Here is a 22989-nt window from a genome sequence, read left to right as displayed (position 1 = left end):
TATTTCAAAAAAGGATGGTTTAATTTTGGTTTTTCTACCAAGGCATAGATAGACAATGTTCTGAGGGATGGTCCTTGGAAATGGGCTCATATTCTCTGCTATATGGGTTTTATTTCCTGACCTAGACCCCTACCTTTGGTCTCCTAATATGCTAAGCAAAATGTCTAGCAAAATTAGGCGCCCTATGTTTGCTGACATGCCCACCACGAACAAAGAGAAGTTGTCCTTTGCTAGGGTAATGATTGAGGTGGATATATCATTCAACCCACCTTTAGAAATTTCCCTTAACACACCTTTTGGACCTTCTACTCAGAGAGTTAAGTATGAATGGATCCCACACTAGCTCAGAGTGTGGCAATATGAGGGCCATTTGAAGCAGACCTGCAAGAAACATAAAGCTATGTCTGCTAAGACAGCAAATACCTCTAAGACTGGGAATAGGGTACAGTATGCCAAAAAGAATCCTTGTGTGCTAGGTGGTACCTCAACAGTCTCAGATTTGGACACTATTTCTCAAGAGAAGGGTATGAGCTCAGGATGCTCTCAGCTAGGCCCCAGTATCTCCTCTGAACTGGTATCCTCCTCTAAGATTGTTGAAAAGTATTCAGAATGCACCAAGAAGGACCAGATGTGGCAACCTCAAATAGCCTTGAAGAGAGGTCTCCCATCTGAGTCTACCCTATTTCCATCTATAGCAATTGAGAACTCTTTTACCCTCCTTACTACCATTGAAGAAGGGGAAATTGAGGATGTGACTTGTCATGACAATTTAGTGGAGCCTAGTATTAGAGCAGGTCCTAGGCCTGCTGAACCAGTCCTGGTCCCTGCATCAGATATTGAAGTTGTTCATGGAAATTCAGGGGATGCTGGTGATGACCCACCCTTATCTGTGTGTCCTTCTCAGCAGCAGAAACAGAACTCTATAGTAGAGGATCCCCCTGATATATCCTTGCAATGATTATTTCTATATGGAACATTAGAGGCTTCAACAAGCCTATAAAACATAGTGCGGTTCTTAATTTTCATAGAGAAAATAAAGTGGACATCCTTGGTGTCCTAGAAACTAGAGTAAAGAGCAATAAGGCTAGAAAAGTTTTGAGAACCAGTTTTAATAGATATAGTGCTTACTGTAACTATAATAAGCACAATAATGGTAGGATATGGCTCCTCTGGAACCCTATGACTACTAAGGTGGATATTCTAGAAGAACATGCTCAGGTGGTTCAATGTAACGTGAAGCATCTGGTTACTGGTATGAGTTATTATTTTTCTGTGGTTTATGGGAGTAATAATGATGGCATAAGGAAGGCCCTCTGGAGCTCTATGACTCAGTTTGCTGAGCAGGTTACTAATTGGACACCCTGAGGAAAAGATAAGTAACCATCCCCCTGTTCTTTCTGAGTTAGTGGACTTTAATAACTGTCTTAGAGATTGTGGCCCGGATGACTTAACTGGATCTGGCTGTGATTTTACTTGGTTCAACAAACATGAAGCAGCTACCAGAGTGTATTCTAAGCTGGACAGTATTCTTGTAAATAGCAACTGGGCACAACAGTTTACTCAAACCACAGCTCACTTTCTTTCTCCTGGGATATCTGACCATAGCCCTGCTATGTTATCATTTCATGATAATGACATGCCTAAAAGGAGCTTCAAATTCTTAAATGCTTGGCTTGATCACCCTGATTTCTCCAAAATAGTTGTTGAGAACTGGAAGGGTAATATTCAAGGAAATCCAATGTTTAGGTTAATGAGCAAACTCAGGAATGTTAAGCATGGACTGAGGAAGCTCCACACTGATCACTTTGCAAATATTAACCAAAGGGTAAGAGATAAGAGGGAAGAATTGGCTCAATGTTTTCAATGTTTAAAATCCTCTGCAACATCAGCTGTGCTCATTGAGCAAGAGCAGACTCTATCTAAATAATTTTGGAAGCTCAAAGAGATTGAGCTTAAAATCCTCACTCAGAGGGCTAAGACCCAGAACATTAAGTATACTGACACCTGCTCCAATTTATTTTTTGGTACAATAAAGAAAGACAACAATGTCAAATGATATGGGATATTCAGGGCATTCATGGAACCCACCACAATGGGTTACATGGGGTTGGGGAGGCTTTTATGGAATATTACCAGGAGCTGTTGAGTGCTTCCACTGATGTCTTGCCTATTGATCCCACTATAATATCTAATGGTCATTGTGTGGAGGAGATTGATTATCCTGCTTTAGTCAAAATAGTCAGTAGAGATGAAATCAAGAAAGCACTCTTTGAAATTGATGCCAACAAGAGCCCAGGAATAGATGGCTTTTCCTCTGGTTTTTTCAAAGCTGCTTGGGACATTGTGGGCCATGATTTTTGCAAAGTTGTTGAAGAATTCTTTAACACTGGTTTTATGCCAAAACAAGCAAATATCACCCTTGTGTCTTTAGTTCCAAAGAAAAAGACTCATCAGTCCGTGAAGGACTTTAGACTTATATCTTGCTGCTCTGTTGTCTATAAAACAGTCAGCAAGAACCTTACAAATAGGCTTAAGTGTCTCATGCCCAACCTGATTGGTCCTGAGCATGCAGCCTTTTTAAGTGGTAGAAGCTTATTTGAAAATGTTATGCTCACTTAAAGTCTGGTGAAAGGATATAACAGGAAGTACATAACCCCAAGATACATGATGAAAATAGACATTAACAAGGCTTTTGACACCTTGAAATGGAAATTTATTCATAATATGCTCATTGGTTTGAGGTTCCCTCCTCTTTTCATCAAATGGATAATGGGCTGTATTACAGGGTCTTGCTTCACACTTAAAATCAATGGCTCTCATCATGGATTCTTCAAGGGAAAGAGTGGGGTTAGGCAGGGTGACCCCCTATCTCCCTTTTTGTTTTTTCTAAGTATGGAAGTTCTCTCCAGAAGTCTTAGAGAGATGTGTAAGAAGCCTAATGTCTCATATCACCCTAAATGCACCAGAATTGGCTTAACACACTTGGTCTTTGCTGATGACCTTATGGTCTTTACTAGAGGGGACATACCCTCTGTTAAGCATGCTGTGGACACCCTTGCCCTCTTTTCCAAATGGTCAGGTCTTGCAGCTAATTTGGAGAAAACAAAAGCTTACTTAGGGGGAGTGGCACAAAATGTTAAGAACCTGATATTGACTGCAGTTGGCATAAAAGAGGAGAAGTTTCCATTCAAGTACTTAGGGTTTCCTATTCACTCTTCCAGGCTAACTATTGATATGTATGATAGTTTACTGCTCAAAGTCCATGCCATGAAGGGTAACTACTCTATAAAGCATCTCTCTTATGTTGGTAGACCTCAAGTCATTAACTCTACTATTTTTGGTCTCTACAACTTTTGGTGCACTGGCCTGCTACTACCCATACAAGTTTGCAAAACAATTGATAATTTGCAGGGATATTTTCTTGGGGAAGGTGGAAAGACTGCCGAGGTATGTCTTCAAAAGCTGGCAGAGTATTTGTGTACCATAGGAAGAGGGATGTTTTTAAATAAAAGATGTGAGTACTTGGAATAAAGCAGTAATGCCCAAATGGCTTTGGTCACTGAATCAAAGCAGTGAGACTATTTGGACAACATGGATTAGTAAGTATATTACTGATCATTACTCAATCTGGGACTTGAGGAACAAGCAAGGACATTCAGATTGCATTAGAGGGCTTCTTCAGATCAGAAATGAGTACATTGCCAAGTTGGGAAATGTTCAGGAAGTTCAAGCTCTTCTGTCTACTTGTGTTGTTATTAACAAATTCTCTATTGGAACAGCTTATAATGCTATCAGGAATAGACTTCTAGTTAAACCTGAGTTCAAGGCCATACACCACGACACCATGGTGGCCAGACATAGAATATCAGTGATGTTGGCAGTGCAGCTAAAGTTGGCCACAATTGATCAGCTGGTTTCTCGAGGGATTTACATAGTTAACAGATGTTGTTTATGCAAGGAGGATGCAGAAGATAGTACTCACATGCTCTTCAAATGCTCCTACTCTGCTCACTTACTCTCTAGAGTCAAAACACTTGGTTCAGATGGACACTCCCCTAACTGATCTGAAAGGACTCCTCCTATGATCAAATCTAAGGTCTAAAAGAAAGCACTGGAGGAACAAATGGGTGAGCTGCAGCATTGGTTGTCTGGTTTATACACTTTGAACTGAGCAACATTTTAGGATTTTTGAAGGTCGGGAGCGTCCTGTGCAGTCTCTGATTAAAGACATTCAATACACAGTCAGCACTTTATTCCTTAATACTGTAGGTGAAAATGTATATATGGCAGTTGTTGAGGCGCTAAATAGAAGGCCAACTATGATCGTATAATTTGTAGATTTTGTGTATAGATAGAGGGGAGGATACGAATATATTGTATAGAGGTTATTTTTACTTGTAAGAAAACTCATGTATTCCTTCTATATTTGGAATATATGAGAATTACCCTTCTTACAAAAAAAAAGAAAATAATAATAATAATAATTATAATTATTATTATAATAATAATAATAATAATAATAATAATAATAATAATAATAATAATAATAATAATAATAATAATAATAATAATAATAACTAGGTTTGTGACCCGTGAGATTCACGGGTTTATCTGTTTTAGTTTTGTTATTTTTATCGTATTGTTTATATTTCTCTGAGCAATTAGTTGATCCATTTAAAAAATATAGTCTTGAAATATATAAAAGTTAGTTGGTTAATGCCCTTATTTCTTTGACAATTTTGGTTTATTTTCAAAACTATATATTGTATTTTAGTTGTTATTTTGATTAATATACTAAAAACATATGGTTTTAAAAAAAAGTTACCTTTCAATAAGTCCAGTAATTTATGACCCCATGTAAAAAAATTAAATGTTTAAGGTTGCTTTTTGATTAGATTGTATAGATTTGTACTAAATTTTGTATGTAAAAGTTTGAACGTCGCTTTGTCTTCCGGCAAATAAAGTTAGTAAGTAAAGACGAAAGGGCAAATTAATGCATAATGTTGAATTATTTCTCTTTTTTTTCCTTCTTTTTTTTGAGAATAATAAATCTCACAATGTAAGGAGCTTAAAACATATAAAATTATAAGGTTTTTTATCTTCTCAATATTTTAGTTGTCATAAATCATATAGTAGCATAGTTATGAACTTTAATAAATGTTAGTCTTACTATATCATCTATACCAATTTGTCGAAAAATTCTAAATTTTATATTTTTTCATAAATGATAAAATGAGTTAAATAATAGCCTACTACAAATCTCATTGCAATCTTTTATGTGTTAGAAGACATATGCATTAGATAATATGACATGTACGCATAAATATTAGATAATAATTTACATTTAGCCATTATCAATGTCAATAGAATTTTTTTGTCCAACTTGTTAATAAGATTGAGATCCTCGCAACTCCAATTTCATTCTATGAGAGCTATTTTTCAAAGGAAAAATGATGAATAAAAAATAAACACATACCCAAATAAAACATACATTTGAAAGTTTCTAAAATACTAAATTTTATTTCTGAACCTAAAAACAATTAGTCATTCACATTCATGTAGTCAATTTTGTAGTTAGTTTATAACATAGTATTGAGTGGATTGGAGGGAATATTTGTTTAAGCAATTCTAGTATTTCTCTTCTTCAAATAGTCTTCTTTCTCCAATGAACTATCCCTAAAAAAAATCCACTGAGTGATTAATAAAAAAATAAAATGGTGGAATTTGATTTATGTAATATTAACCTTATCATTATTAATTTAAATTTTCCCTTAAATAATGTAAGAAATAGGGTATTGAATCAAAAAGATGTAAGTATATTTACCTATGAATAGCACAATTCCACAAAATCTTGATAGCCCATAAATGAAAACAAAACAACATATATGCGAAGGTAAAAAATGTGAAGATTACTCCATAACCAATGGAACTTAAAAATAAATAAATAAATAAATAAATTATTAATTTAAAACTTTAGTACACCTATCTTGATGTTGATACAATGATAAGAAAGATTATTGACAAATATATATAATTCATTTGGCGATGGGAGTAAAAATATATTCGCTTGAATTTCGGCTCACAAATGTTGCCTACCATCAAACATTTATAGCCAAATGAGGATACGGTTTATGAATTTTGGGGGTTTTTTTATCATTACCAAATTTAATGTATTCGTAAATATGTATAAATGTTTTATGACTTTTGAGCAGTCATTTTCATTATTAGCAAATTTAATATAGACATAAATATAGAGTAATGAGAAATGAAATATAAAAGGTTTACTTTAATTTTTTTTTTACAAAATCCACATTGCATGAGAATTGCTTAGGGAGTTATCTTACGAACTAAAAAATGGTAGATATTTTGTCTTCCTTTTTATTTATAAATCATATTTATAGATTTACACATGTATTCAATTTAATGAAACTGAGCAAGTTTATTGAAATAATATTTAAGAAGGAGTTGCACATATAAATAATTTAAAATTAGAGTGATGTAAATTTTTATTTTTCGTTTAACCAATTGTAGTTTTAAAAATTAAAGTGTCAATGTTTAACGTTAAGTATGTTATTATTTACCCTTAATATTTACAGATTCTTTATTATTTCATAAATGGTATAAAATTAGAATTATGTGATATTTATTTGTTACTTAAAATATTCTAAGAATAAACGTAGAAATTTAAAATGTAGTATGAATTTTGATTTTTAATTATTTTTTAATTTATCTAGAAATTTAAAAGGCCAAAATTTAATGTTTGTTATGCTAATTTATTTTTTATGTAAATATTTTTTAATCTGTGTATCGTTTTAAATGGATCATTATACGAACATGAATTACCCTCTTAATTAAACACGTCATACTACATGGAGGATTGGTGACATGTAATTTTGGTAATGCAATGTGGCATTTCGTAATGCGAGGTGGCATTGGCTACGTGGCTTTTAAGGTTTACCCTTTTAATAATATTTATAGATAATAATAATAATGGTTTACCCTTTTAATAATATTTATAGATAATAATAATAATAATAATAATAATAATAATAATAATAATAATAATGATGATAATGATGATAATAATAATAATAATAATAATAATAATAATAATAATAATAATAATAATAATAATAATAATAATAATAATAATAATAAAGACCCAAAAAACTAAAGAGAGAAAGCCATGCTAGAGAGAGAAAGCTTTTTCCCTAAGCAACACTAGATCGTCTTTTTCTAATCCTTTTTCGCTTAGGTTCATGGTTCGAGCTCGTGGTAGACCGCGTGGTAGAGCTGCTCAGGCTACTCGTGGACCGACTTTTGAGCCTATGACGGAGGATGGTGATGAACAAGTAGTGGTACGGACTCCTGTGACTGTTAATACTTTGATTAATTCTGCTCTTCATAATTCTCGGACCATAGCTAGTACTCGATCTGTTATAACTCCTATTAACCCTAGGTTACCTGTATCTGGGACAATTTCTAAAGCTCCGCTGGTAACTACACCTACCGCTGTGCCTAAAACTCCTGTATTGGTACCGGTGGCTGTAGCTACTGCTATAGCTGCTGGATCTGCTGCTGTTGTTAATTATGATCCTGTTCCTAATTCCACGAGCGTTGATCATACTGTTGTGGTCCCTGGGCCTAAGCCTTGGAATAAGGTTGTAAAATCGCAAGAGGGTATAGATTTATTCTATTGTGAGGAATATGCTAAGGCTGATGTAGTCACTATCTTTGATGAGGATGTTGAGGATGAAATTACTTATTGGAAGTATACTTTAATGAGTACTCTATTGGGAGGCAGGTTACAGTTGCAGCAATTGGAAGCTTATGTTAAGAAGTATTGGCTGAATGTCCCCCCCCCCCCCCCCCCCCCGTGATTCAGAGTTATCGCAAAGGGGTAGTACAGTTTCAGATTCAGCTCTGAGGAGGATTTGAACACTGTGTTGAAAGGGGGGCCATGGAATATGGGAGCACATACCTTGATCTTAAAGCAATGGACTCCCACCTTTGATCAGGAGATGGATTCCATAACCACTGTTCCTATATGGATACTCTTTCCAAATTTGGATCCCTTTCTTTGGTCGAGTGCTGCTTTAAGTAGACTTGCCAGCAAAATAGGAAAACCACTCTTTGCTGACCTTACTACTACCTGTAAGGCCAAGCTCTCCTTTGCCAGAGTTATGCTGGAGGTGGATATTTCTAATGTTTGTGCTAGACCCCTAATTAGACTATCTAATTAGTAACTAAATTACATGTTAATTTAGTTTAAACATGATCTAGTTACATGCAAGAGATTATAATGACATAAAAATGAGTAAAAGAATGAATTTCCCTTACATTGCTTGAGTGGAAAATATGGGCACAACAAAGGACTCCTCCTTTGTTGTTCTTGAGCTAAAACTAGTATGGAAGATCCTCCTTCTCCCTAGTACTCATAGTAGAGTACCTCCTATGGTTGCACCCAAGATTTTACCCCAAATTATTACGAGTCTCAAGATCTAGTTAATTACTAGAAGCTATCCTTGAATTATACTATAAATATTACTACACTAGTAATACTTGGTGTATAATATTTATGTGAAAATTTATTTGTTGAAAATTGATCAACATTTGATCGATTATGATGATAATTAATGAAGGAAATATAAGAACAAGTTTGTTCTTTTCCCTTATATTACACGACCAAAAGGAGCATCAAGAGGGAATTTTTGGTCTTATGTAGTCCACCTCTAAAATGACTCTATAAAGGTGTATATATACTAATGCAAATGTATAGAAATGAGGACATTTGCATGTGCTAAAAGGTAAAAAGTTGGCAAAACATTATGTGTCTTACACACAATTACAACCGGCCAAACAAGATTCATATGGGTCTTATTTTGACATTTGACATTTGTTCCACAAATACTTATAAGTCATATAATTAATTATCCTATATAATTAAATACTAATTTGATCATTTAATATTTAAATATTACAAAATAATGAATAATATACACTTAACTTTTAAGTGATATTTGACCATTTTAAAATGTGTCTCATAAAATCCAATTAGCTAATTTTACAACGCCTTGTAAATATAATTAGCTAATTATCTCCGCCTCATAATATATACACACATCGTATTAATTTAGTAAATTAACTATTAATTACTATATTCCACTTTAACATTTATTACTCGATTATCAAATAATTGAATAATAAATACTTTTGGCCCGAGTTCTTAACTCGTCATCAAACATATAATTCACTTGACTTATAAAAGTCAATACACATAAGGGACTAATTAATCATATCTCATATAAATAATTAGTGTATCTATTGGGGTTACGTCCTATAGGTGTGACCGTAAGGGATCAGCTGACCACCGCCGTCGTACGGCAGTAACGTCAAACACTAGTCGGCCAATCGTTACCGATGTACGATGATCAGCTGACGAGTATTAATAATAAATATCCCGGTTATATTCCTTTAATGAGATTTATTATGTAAACGCACTATTGTGGAGGACACTCACTCCAACAATCTCCCACTTGTCCGACACAAGTGTGCGCTACCGATTCTGTTGTCCGTTTAATCTCCCACTCAATGCAAGGTGTCTTTCAGGTCGTACTTGCACATGATCATATCGTGAGTGGTTTCCTCGATCAGGAGAATGACTGTCTGACCGGATAATCTACTATAGATCTCATCCGAGCGTGGCCACGCATTTCCAGTCACTACTCCTCGAGTGGCCCTGAGATGTAAAAACCCTGACGAGGGTGGACAATTCCTGTTGACCTATTTACTTTGTCTAATCACAGATCACCATGACCCAGAAGATGACCATCAACCTCCTTTTACGGCGCGACTTAGGACAAAACCAAAGTCAATCGAAAACTGTACTGACTCAGACAAATAGTCGCTAGTCAAAAGAGTCGACTCAGAAGGAATATTATGGAAGTCCTTGCCATGACCAGGCTATGTAAAGAAATTAAAAGGACTCTATAGATGGTCACTGCCCGACAAATCGTCTCACAATCCCCCTATGTAATCGACCAGTCATCTCCATGACTCTATGGTGGTTGAACTCACCATCATTCGACTTACAATCTAGTCACTCCGAGACGTCACCTCATTAAGAAACTAGGGACAAAATACAATGTTATCCAGTTCACTTGAAAGGTTCAACGTTGTCTCCACAACCTTTTCAGATTTAACAAAGTATTAAAATGAAATTCAGTAACGTTTTCAAAAACAAAAAAAAAACCCTAGGAAGGCGATTATGAACCCTAGCAAAAAAACCCTACGCAGCCTTCTCCTAGAAGATTTTTCTGCTTGATTTCCTCATTATGGGATGTAATTCATCAAGCAAAATGAAGCACAAACACTCTAGTAGGCTTCAGAAGATGAAATCAGCTGGGAAAAGTAGTGATAGTAATAAGAAGGCCATGAAAAAGGGATCATCAGAGGAGGACGTGATAAGAACAAAACCTATGCATGAGGTTAATGGTATTCCTGGTTTGTCTTTTGATGATGATTCTAGTGATGCTATTCATGTAGAAGACGATGTTCTTGTTGAAGATATTATTGAGGATGAGATTGAGAACAATGTATGGATTACCAAAAGAGGTAAAAACAGTGTCGTGGTTATGGAGGAAGATAAAGATGATGAAAATCTCCTTCACTTTACCACAGGGGACACCAAAGATGAGATTGAATTTTGGAACAATGCAGTATACTGTTTTGTTCTGGGTGTTAACCTTCCATGGGAGGTGGTGCAAGGTTTTATTCATAGGATTTGGCAAAAACATAATGTAGACAAGATATCCTTCATGCCAAATGGTATCTTCTTGGTGCGTTTCAAGAATAGAAAGGATAAAGAGGCTATATTACAAGCAGGGCATTTCATGTTTGATAATAAGCCATTGATCATCAGATCTTGGGATGTGAATGTAGAGCTTTTGAAGGAGGATGTCAAAACGGTCCCTACATGGATTCAGATTCATGACCTGCCACTTAAGTTCTAGGGTAAGTGTCTACCTTCTATTGCAGGACTGGTTGGCAAATTTCAGAAAGCTGATCAATCTACAGTGGATAAAACTAGGCTGGGATTTGCGAGAGTCATGGTTGAGTTAAATGTTGGTAAAAAATTCCCATCTAAAGTAAAATTTCTGGATGAATATGGAAAGGTGATAACTGTGGGGATTGAGTATGAATGGAAACCCTCCATTTGCTTAAAATGTAAGGGTATTGGTCATGAGCTGGCTAGTTGCAAGAAAAGCCCTTCAGCAGAAGAAATTTGTTCAACAGGTTTGGAAACCCAAAACTATTACTGTAACACATAGTTTTCAGGCAAGTCCAAGAAAGATAAGGACACCAGTGAGTACTCCTTGTAATTCTCCTGGGAACTTGCTTCTAGTAACACTTCTACTCCATTCTCTTCCAAATCTAATGGTGCATCATACAGAGATGTTGTGGAAGGAGATGTGACTCCAAAGGTTGGTATTGGCCAACAGGGTAACCCTCTATCTACTACTCTTAATGAATAATATTGGCTTCTGGAATGTTAGGGGTTTGAACAATGTAAATAAACAAAAAACTGTAAAATGGTTTATTCATAACACTACTACAAAACTAGGTAACCACAACGGCCCTTTAACAACGCTTATTCACAAAAATTACGAAAAGACGTTGTTGAATGGATTATTGTTTTTCCGCGCAATTTTACTAAACTTAATTACAATGGTTTTATTTTGTCATCCGTTGTTATTAGTTTTAACAACGGGTAAAACTTACATAACCGTTGTTAATATAAAAACTAATAACAACAGTTTACTTTGTAATACATTATAACCGTTGTTAATAATTTGGCTCAAAATTAGTGAAAAGTATTTACAACGGTTATATTAGAACCCGTTGTTAATACTTTTTAACAACGGTTGTCAAAGGAACCGTTGTTAATATATTATCTAATGACAACGGGTTTATGTGTAATAACCGTTGTCAATACTTTCAAGCAAATACCACAATATATACCACACAAACACAGATCAGCTACAGCTACAGCCACAAACACAAACACACAACCACACTCTTTCTCATCGTCTCTTTCTCATCGTCGCTTTATCATCTCCGTCACTGTTGTTGTCATCGTCTCTTTCTTTCTCTAATTATCAGGTATATATCTATCGCTTTATGGTTTTAGGTTTTGTCATCTCCGTCATTATTGTTCTTTCTCTAATTATTTTATTTGCTGTGTTTTTCTCCGTCATTGTTCTTTCTATAATTATTCGCTTAGTCTTTCTGCGTTTATTAGTAAAACAAATAAAATAAAATAAAATAAAGGAGTTGATGGAGAGGATAGTTGATCGTGAGCGTGTCGTTGTACACGCAACCAAAACACATTTATAATTCTCAACAAACAACTAGTTAGTGGTAAGGCGAGGTCGATCCATGGGACTGTGTGCTTTGGGTTCTAAGTCTATCTATCTCAATTTATGCTAGTGTCACAATTGATGGGGTTTGTAGTTGTATTCTAAACTAATGAAAGTAATAAAGTAAAGCAAACAATGAACTAAGAAATGTAAACAAATGACTAAAAGCACTAGGATGTCATGGAGTCATAGGGGATTCATGGTGTTGATCATACAAACATGTGTACAAAGTTGCAAGCAATTAATGTTGTAAAGGAACCGAGTTGGTTTATGTCTTACGGTTCATAGGAAGAGTTGGGTCCCGGAGCCGAATCGATTAGATTGTACAACACCTACAAGTCGACTTACTTTCCTCATATTCAACTTCTATGCATGGTCTAACAAGACTCGAGTTGGTTTATATCTTACAAGTCTTGTTGAGTAAATAAGAGATGGGTAAAAATGCAAGGATTCATAGGCTTAGCATTTCATCAAACATAACATGTGCATAGGTTGACATCACAACAAGCAAGCAATTTAATTATGGAAACATATTAAATTAAGCATGATTATTCCCCATGTTGGTTTCCCCTAATTACCCACTAATCCTAGTTAAGAGACTACTGATTTATTATCATGGTAAACATGTCATTAATGGTGTCAATCATCACAACAAGTGTAAACATGATAAGAGAATGAGGAAATAAACAATAAAGAGTAAAGGATAAAGGAATTATACCAAACTTGAGATGATTACCAATAATAAAGCAAGAAATAAAAGAAGAGAACTTGATTGATTGATGAAGGATTGTCAATCCTCCAATAATAACCCAAATAATCTTCAATTACCCAAAAGTAATAAACTTGAACAATAATTAAGGAGAGATTAATGTGTGATTTGTGGAAAGATTAAAGAGTAATCTATTCTAATCTACTCCTAATCTAATCTAAGAGGAGTTTCTAATGTGGAAGCCCCCCTTGATTATCATCAAAATGGGGCATTTATAATAGTGCTTCATTAGGTTAACTAAGGCTAAATTAGTAATTAACAATTCTAAGTTCTAAGTAGGGAAATGCAAGTATTTTGGAGAGATGCGCATCCTTGCTGAAGACGCCAGGGACGCTCGTACACAAGGGTAATCCGCTCGGATTCTAGGCAGGTAGGACGAGCGGCTGAAGGTCGGGACGCTCAGATTCTGGGGCATTTGGACGAGCGGCTTCCTTCTTTGGACGCTCAGATTTCTGTTCAGAATGCTTCCTCTCGCATACTTCTTATTCTTGCAATATTGGTCTTTAGTTCTTGCCTCTTGTTCCATACTCGTTCAACCAAGATCGTCAATGTCCTTCCAAATAAGCTCAAGAGATGGGAATTTCCGCCTAATTGTCTCCTTTCCTACAAAACATATGAAATGCACTAGGAAGGCAAAATAAAAAGCATTTGACGGACAAAATGGCTATGGAATGTTATATTAGTATGCAAAATAGGCTTAATTAGGGGACTAAATGTGCGCAAATATGATTCACATCAAATATCCCCAAACCAAACCTTTACTCGTCCCGAGTAAAGAGGTGACAAAAACTAGGACCTTTATTTAAACTATCTTACTAATATAACCAATATGAGACAATTAGCGGGTCTCACTCTGCCCCTTCAACTCACAATAAGACAACCATGAGGTAGGATGCCTTCTTGCAAGGCAAGGTGGGTCTTGCCAAAATGGCGACACATCCAATCATTAAAGCACACAAAATCGATTAATGGATGCATCTACAAAAAGAATAGCCACTTTCCTCATCTAAGTGACAGAAATTATCTACAAGGGAAGCAATCTAAGGGTACACACTCTTTTATAGATATGGTTTCTTCAAACTACTAAGCCTAGAAGGATGCCAATAAATCACCTCCAAGTTGTGTCAAGCTAGGGTACCTTTGTCCTCAATCGTTAAATGCTTTCGTCAAGAGTAGACTCCCTATGATGTTAGAAACACTGGAGGATCGCGGAATTCCCCTTCTTGCCCAGACAAGAAGAAGGGTCGTCCCCTCTCTATCATGCACAAAAATGGATACGATGGATAAAGGGATCAATAGTATTTGAGTTTCATTTGGGAGTTTTCTTTTGTTGTTGTTTCCCCCCCCCCCCCCCAATTTCTTGTGGCATTTGACATTTGAGAACACTTTCTTTTTGCCATTTGTTTTGATGTTTGCCATTTTCAACACTTGACAATTTCAACTTTTTGCATTTTCTTTTGAACATTTTTAAAGTCACCCCATTTGTAGTGAGGCTGCCTTATATTTGAAGCATAGGAGTTTTCATTTTTGTTATTACTCCCCTTTTCTTTTAATGCAATTGCAAACTTTTTGACTTTTCATTTCATTTCTTGAACTCAAATTTGAACAATTTTTGTGCCCATTCCCTTTTATAACAAAATGTATGGTAGAACATGGATGAATGATGGTTGCATGGTTTCAAGGGTCACCTTGGAATAAACGGTAGCCAAGGAGTTATCACACCACATGGTACTCTTAACTAGGCCTTAATACATGGGTCAAAGGATACTAGCATGACACATCCTAGGGTGTTTTACAAGTATTCTAACAAGCAAAGTTTTAAGAAGAAAAAGTATCTACAAGGGCCTTATATACACTTGTCAAGTTTCCAAAATAGATGCTTTCACAAAAAGTTTCCTAAATGCAGCTATATGCCGTGATGCAACTAACATTTATACAACCTAATGCATATGCTTCTACCAACTAGTATGCCAAATAATCTAAATGCAAGTCCTATAATCATATTGTTTATACCGCATCAATCAAAATAAAGCCACATAGTCATTAACATAAAGAGGAAAAAGGAGATTGGAAAGATCATACCATGCGGTCTTCAATATCCTTATGTCTAGGATGTGGCATAGTCGATCAATGTGAAAAAGGATAGACAAATAAACAAGTATATACAATATATACAATTCTACACTAAAAAGGAATGAACATGTTTTTGGATTTTTTTATTTTTCAAATTTTTATGGTTTTTGATTTTATGAAATTAAATAACATATTTTTGGGATTTTTCGAAATTTTTCAGTTTTTATGTATTTTGGAATATAAATCCCCATCCCCCACTTTATTTTGGACATTGTCCTCAATGTACATGTAGGAGTAGGAATGAAAAAGAAAAACATGTTTTTGTATTTTTTTGATTTTATGGAAATTGAAGTACAAATGTAATGATATGATATGAATGAATGTATGCTCTACCTAAATGAAATTCTATATGACATATATAACAAATGAATGCAACTTAAATTATATTATATGATGCATGATTTCTTGTAAACTATGGTCACCTATGATCAAACCTCCCCAAACCGATTTAAACGCTATTTCTAGTGTAGAAAAGAATAGGATTGGTCATTAGTGACTATGCATGAATTCTAGTCTATATGCAACTAACTTCATGAATCATGTGAGATATATTACAATGCAAGTTATATTATATGAACTAACTAATGTAAATGCAATATGAAATATAATACAAATGCAAGCTAAATGTATATGTATATAACTAAATGCAAGTTTAAATGTAATGCAAAGTCAAAGGAAAGGATATCTTACAAATGGTGGTTTGAGATAGGGCTCCACCAAACTTATAACCCTTCACATTATCATATATGTAAAATTTATACACTATCAGATTATTACACATCATATAATCTACAGCAATTCAATTACCATGTTTTAACCACATTGAAACGACATGACTATCATGTTTAGCCTTTAATAAGGCCTTGGTTTAAAATCAATGACACCTCATCTGATCAAACCATACAAATTGCTATTTCCCTTTATTCTATATGACTCATATTACATGTAACACAATTAAGTACATATCTAGACTTAACTCTAGACTAGGGCACCCAAGCCTCAAAATAGCTCCCACTGTCATCACAGTATATTAGGATAGGATATGCGGCTGCATGAACTACTTCTAGTCCCTGCATTACTGCCAAATCCAAGCTACTTCCTTTTGCAACATCAAATGTTACAATGTACTCAATTTTCGTTGTAAAATTCGCAATGTATGCCTGCCTGGAACTCTTCCAGCAGATCAACCCCTCAAAACCAGTACGTGATTCCAAACCATCCCTATGTGTTTAAGAAAGATGGTATTTGTGTAACTGTTTACACAAACCTCAACTAGAATTCGTGTAACTCCTTACGCAAATCAAAGAATTACGTCAAAACATTTAGTTTCACATCCTTAGTCCTTCTCAAGTACTAAAGGATAATCTATCTGGCTATTAAGTGACCTTCACTTAAATTCGATTAAAAACAACTCGTAATACTCAAAGCATACGAATTGTTAGGACAATAATACATCATAACTTATTAAATTGATCCAGCAGCGGAAGCAATTGGAATCATTTCTAATGTGTTCAACTAGTTTGAACCAGTCAAGAATCTTATCAATATAAGATTTCTGATTTCTTATAAAACGCCAATATCCCTTTTGGATTTATTTCTATAAATCCGGATACTTACGATGTATTAATATTCTCCCAAGTCTTTCATCATTCCAAATGATTAATATGTCAACAACATAAAAGACTCATAAGACCACCATACTCCCACTAAACTTCATGTATAAACATAATTCCTCGACATCTCGAGAAATGTTTTATAACATGATCAAACACATATTCCAACTCCATGATGCTCTCTCAAGAATTCTTCTTAAGTTAGCTACAATCTTATGCTTGTAAGGATCTACAAAACCCTCAAGACGTGTCAAATACACTTCTTCTTCTAGAATCTAATTCAAGACGATGGTTTTGTTATCCTTCTGTCAAATCATACAATTATGAAATGCAACAATTGCGAGTATAATCCGATTTTATCGAAGCATTGTAACTGGTGCAAACCTTTTGTCGCCAATCAAGCTTTGAAAACATCTTTATGTTTTATCCAAATCAATTACACTGAAGAGGTCTAACTTCTTTCTGTAAATATACCAGGTCATTTACTGACAATTACACTTGGAGTCCATTTCGGATCAAGATGGCTTCAGGCCATTGCATAGAGTTGAAACAAGATACAATCCTTTTGTAAGTTACAGGTTTCGTATTTCCTGCGTCATTTGTGGCTCTTCAACATTTTCTCCCACTCTGTCTTTTTGAAATAAACCTCTTTTCTAAAAAGACAGCATTACGAGCCACAAACACTTTGTTCTCATGACTATGTAGGATAAATGACCACATGTTTTCTTTCGGACAAATTATAAATTAGGTACTCTACCTCTCCATATCTAATACGGAGTGAATGCGATTGTTTAAATGGTACTTTGATTTAGTGGGAAAAAAATTAGCAGACAAAATAGAAAGACCCCAATTGAAAAATCAAGTAGCTCAATAAAAACTTGACAAAGATCAAACCATATCGTATAGGTTCGATATCTCCTTCCAACCACACTTTATCAAATAACTAGGTAGTATCCCGCGTTTCGCGCGGCCTGGTTTAAAATTTTATTATTATAATTGAAGAAAAATAATATAATTCATATATGACCTTTAATATTTTTATTTATAAATAAAAATAAATTAATTTTTTTAGGTTTAACTTCAATGTTTTAAAATAAAATACATACAATTGTAATTAAAATTAATAAGTGACAATTAATTATGCATGATCAGCGTTTTATAAATAAATTTATAACTTATCAAATATCATATTAATTAAAATAAAATTTATTCGAATAACGCAACGATCAACATTGAGTTCTCAAATTATATTATTTAACGATACATTATGTCCCGAATCAGTTAATGTTTGTTCAAAATGACGTGAATATAATTTTTTATGTATAACGTGTGATATTTATGTATCAAACATATAACGTCCAAACTCAACTTATTCAATTGTTTTGATTGTGTGTTGCAAGTGCTATGTATCAAACATATCTATAAGAAATTTGCACCTTTTATTTTTTTAAACAGCTATCAATTATATTATTTTTCTACAATGATGTTTAATAGATTACCTCTCAATAAAGTAGGTTGAACTTTCTCAAATATTATTTTTTGAGGTTTAATTTCAAAGTATTTAAAAGATAACATATTAAATATTTAACTAAAAGTAATATTTAATTAGTCATAATCAATATTTTACACATATTTAATTGAAGATATTAAAGAAAAATGTAGGGTGTTTTCTACTTTTTTATTTCTTTTATAATACTATATTACTTAATAATCATTACTTTTGCTTTGATTATTCAAATGCACTCGTGTTACTGTGTACATACATACTCCTTATCACACTATTTAAACTTATCAAGATCTCAAATGTATTCAATTTCTCGCAATATAATTTTTTTTATTCTCACACTATAAAAACTTATCTCTTAGTAGTTTTCTTTTAAGTTCTATTTTTAATAAATACAATGACTCTCCCAAATATATTTTTCTTACCAGATTTAATGGTCTAAGTTTTATAACATTCTCAAAACGTTTTTTTTACGTATATGTAAAATATTGTGAGACACTCACTTTAATCATCTCTACATATCAAAATATTTCAATAAATATAATGAAAATTATATTCAATTGAAAGCATTTTTCGCAATGAACGTAATTATTTACATTTTAGAATTTTTATCAAAATAATTTTTTACGAAATTTAGAATCAAATCACCGTAATATTTTTATGTAATTTTATAATAAATTTATCAAACTATAATTAATATTTTGCTGAGATTTATACATCATTTATTATGCGCATATTAGATGATTAGCTGGAATTAATGCTTGTCATTAAGATTGTATAGAACACGTGGCGCATCCACAGCGTTTCAACCCAGTTTTATGTGTGTGTGTGTGTGTGTGTGTGTGTGTGTGTGTGTGTGTGTGTGTGTGTGTGTGTGTGTGTGTGTGTGTGTGTAGGGAAAGTTAACTTGTGATACTATATCATACTTCTTTTGGTGGAAAAATAAAAGTCATTACTTAGTTATTTCTTTCTACGATCGGATCGTGAAACTTTGATCTTATAATCTTATTGGTTATCACATTTACTTTAAAAACTCTTTGAACTCATCAAAGGTTTCTTTTTATACGTCGTTTAGTAGATACACGAGTATCCACCTAAAACGATGATAAAAGAAAAGAAGTAATTATAACCTACTCTGGTTGAGATTGTTATTCGACCATACACACATCCACATGTGATTAGGATCAATAACTCACATGCTCGATCTCCTTTTTCATAAAAAGGCACGAATCATCTTGCTTTGAATACAAGATTCGCATATATCATAAGATTCATAATCAAATGATTCATGAAAAACTAGGTAACACTAGTCTATGAATGTGTTTTCAATCCAGAACTAAGATTTGATCGGGGTCACCAAATTAATTTGAACCTTTTATACTCTATATGAAATATAAATTTATCTAGTTTAGATTAAGAATAACCAAAGATTGGATTGGTATAGCCATAGATCAAATCATGGCAAATTAGGGCAAAACATTTGTTTATATCACAAGAGTGAAACCCTATGTGTCTTACATAAAACTTTTAAAGCACAATTCTAAACCTAATAAACTAGATTAAGTACATAATAACATTCTAAACCTATGATATATAAATTTATCTAGTTTAGATTAAGAATAACCAATGATTGGATTGGTATAGCCATAGATCAAATCATGGCAAATTAGGGCACAACATTTATTTATATCACAAGAGTGAAACCCTATGTGTCTTACATAAAACTTTTAAAGCACAATTCTAAACCTAATAAACTAGATTAAGTACATAATAATATTTATATGTCTCATAATGAAATGACAACTACCCTAGTTCCATTTCATTGGTAAAGATTGACATTAGTTTAAGGCAAATCGTTACACGATTATCATCCTATGTACCAAAACAATTATGATAACCACTATCGATATCAAATATTGATGAAGTGGTATAAGTATAACTAATGTCAATCATATATATATCTAGAAAAGAAGGAACCTTTTAGGTGTCACAAACCCAACTTTGTTATTCTCCAATATGCTAGGGGTATTATCTCTACTAATGTCATATGATGCAGGAGCATTAGGAGATAATGATTTATTGATAAGTGGAAATATTTCAAAAATGACGAAATGATCTAAGATTGATTCAAGACAAGCAACCGTGGTAAATTGGGAAGAAATCAGTCAAAACCGAAGACATATCAATGAACACACACGCAGACTGTTCAATATGCTCCAGCATTGTTCACGTGTTTACTTGACACCCAAGGAAGAGACGTCGAGACTTCTTACCAAAAGGAGTCATATCCTAGTTTAATTATACTTAAGTAATAAGTATTTTGTGTTCAAATAGGATTATCTTATTTTCCTTAGTCGAGTTGGGGTAATACTTTCCTAATTTAGGAAAGTTTAGTTTCCTAATTCTAGATAGGGTAGTTATTATTTCCTAATTAGTTTAGGAAAGTTTAGTATTTTTAGGGAGTTTAAGGTCAGTCTATTTAGTGTAAATAGGGGTCTTATGTATTCAGTTTTTAGATTAATCGAGTTTGAGAATCAATACAAGTTTTCTTGTTGCTTATTGCTTGCGAGTTTTAAGTGTCTTATTTCTTTCTTGCAGGGGAAAGATTAAAGTGTGAGTCAATCCTTGCGAGGTGAGAGTCACAAAACCAGTCGTGTGTTAGTTCGAGTTCCTTGTGAGGGAGGAGAGTTTATTCACGTTATATCCTAGTTTTAGTTGAGGGGTCTTGCGAGATTTTCACAACTAATCCATATCTTTTAAATTTTCGTTCAAAATCTTACAAAAAATAAAATAAACGGTTTAATTTCCGCTGCGTATCTTACTAAAATAAAATGAACAGTCCAACGTACTGTTCTAATATCTAAAACCGAGTACATTTTACATCATCATACATATTTAAAATTAGCAACAAGTTTGGTCAGAATTGGCATCGCAGGAAGGTTTGGTGTTGCTATTCACAGTAGCTTAGCATTAACCTTTGCCTTGAGCCAATTCTTTAACCAAACCAATCTTCTTCTTGAACCTCGTCCTAATCTTAACTATTAAGATATATACGGATCTCTTAGAGCTCCCACTCACTTCTAAGAAACTTTATGAAGTAAACGTGTTAATTGGTTAATCACGATTTCAACCAAATCATATTACCAATTCATTCCAACGTTTTACGTGGTTAAACAATTTAAGTATGTGAAAACATTTATTTCATGAGCAATAAGATTGTAGTATCGTTGTTGTAAATAAAATGATATTGCAAAATCAACACACTTTTAACTAAGCAAATATCCTGTTTATACTCTTCACAAGAGACCCTTACAACGGATAAAATGTGACTCATATTTGAGCACATTTAGTCCCCGAATTTACCTTGTTCCTATGCTTTATAGTGCATAATTGGGTCATTTACTATCTTTAGTTTCCCATTTTGCATACTCTTTGAGGATTGTCGCTTTTGGTAGGAAAGAAGTGATAGCCTTGCATTTTCATGGCAAAATGGAGCTAAATGGATCGCATCTAATGACCAAGCATCAAGGAGAAGACAATACTAGATGGCCTATGTAGATAATAAATTAGATTGGGCAATGATGAAAGGATCCTTGCATCCTCAACAAGATCCCCGCGGATTGTTGAGGAACGAAGAGAAAAGAAGCTGTCTGACCCAGGATCCGAGCGGATTAACACCGATCCGGGTGTCTCCCAGCACCACCATCCGAGCGTCCTCCAACCAAGACGCTCATCTTGAAGCCAAAGGATCAGAGCGTCTCCTCCATGATCTGCTCGGATCACACTCCAGAGAGCCCGTGCCTATTCTCAAGACGCTCGTCCCGTGCCAAAACTAGCAAAATGGAAATGCTCATTTCCTTGGAGAGGAACATTTCCTCAACTTTTCTTAAGGACTTAATAGTCATTTAAGCCCTTAGTAACCCTAATCCTTGTACCTAATCTTTAGTATAAATTTCCCTTTGTACTACCTAGATTATCATCAAGTTGTAATCAAGTTGTAATACTCTCTTAATCAAGTTCTAATCATTCCTTAATCTTGTAATCAACTTTTAATCTAGTCTTAATACAAATCTCAATACTTAATCTTTCCTTAATTTCTCTATTGTTATTCATTTATTTTGGGTAATTAGAAGATTATTTGGGTTTATTTGGAGGATTGACAACCTTCCATCAATCATCAAGTACTTCTATTATTCTTTGCTTTATTATTTGGAATCATCTTCATAGGTATAATTCTCTCTGAACCTTGTTTAATTATTGTTAATCATGTTCATTTCGTTATCATGTTTTGCCTTGCTAGTATGATTGACAACCTTGTTAGCAAGTTAAACTTGATAGTGAGTGAGTAGTTTCCTTAACTAGGGTTAATGGGGAATTAGAGGAAACCAACATGGGGATTGATTCATGCTTAATCTAATATGTTCACATAATTTATTTGCTTGCTTGTTGTGATTTCAACTTATGCACATGTTATGTTTGATGAAATGCGAGCCTATGAATCCTTGCATTTTTTACCCATCACCTATCTTTTCAATGAGACTTGTAAGCTTA

The 22989-nt window shown here is 34.0% G+C and overlaps 1 protein-coding gene across 1 annotated transcript; it reads left to right on the top strand.

Moving 5' to 3' along the window:
* Positions 1-954: 954 nt before the first annotated feature.
* Positions 955-1927, top strand: LOC141619991 (uncharacterized). The gene is made up of 2 exons (XM_074436980.1): positions 955-1331; positions 1429-1927. Exons 1-2 carry the CDS (start codon positions 955-957, stop codon positions 1925-1927), a joined length of 876 nt encoding a protein of 291 aa, XP_074293081.1.
* The last annotated feature ends 21062 nt before the right edge of the window (positions 1928-22989 follow it).

Source organism: Silene latifolia, chromosome X (genome assembly GCF_048544455.1).
Source record: "Silene latifolia isolate original U9 population chromosome X, ASM4854445v1, whole genome shotgun sequence".
In the NCBI taxonomy this organism is placed as follows: Eukaryota; Viridiplantae; Streptophyta; class Magnoliopsida; order Caryophyllales; family Caryophyllaceae; genus Silene; species Silene latifolia.
The sequence above is the reverse complement of the archived record's forward strand: the minus strand, read 5'-3'. Positions and strand labels throughout refer to the sequence as shown.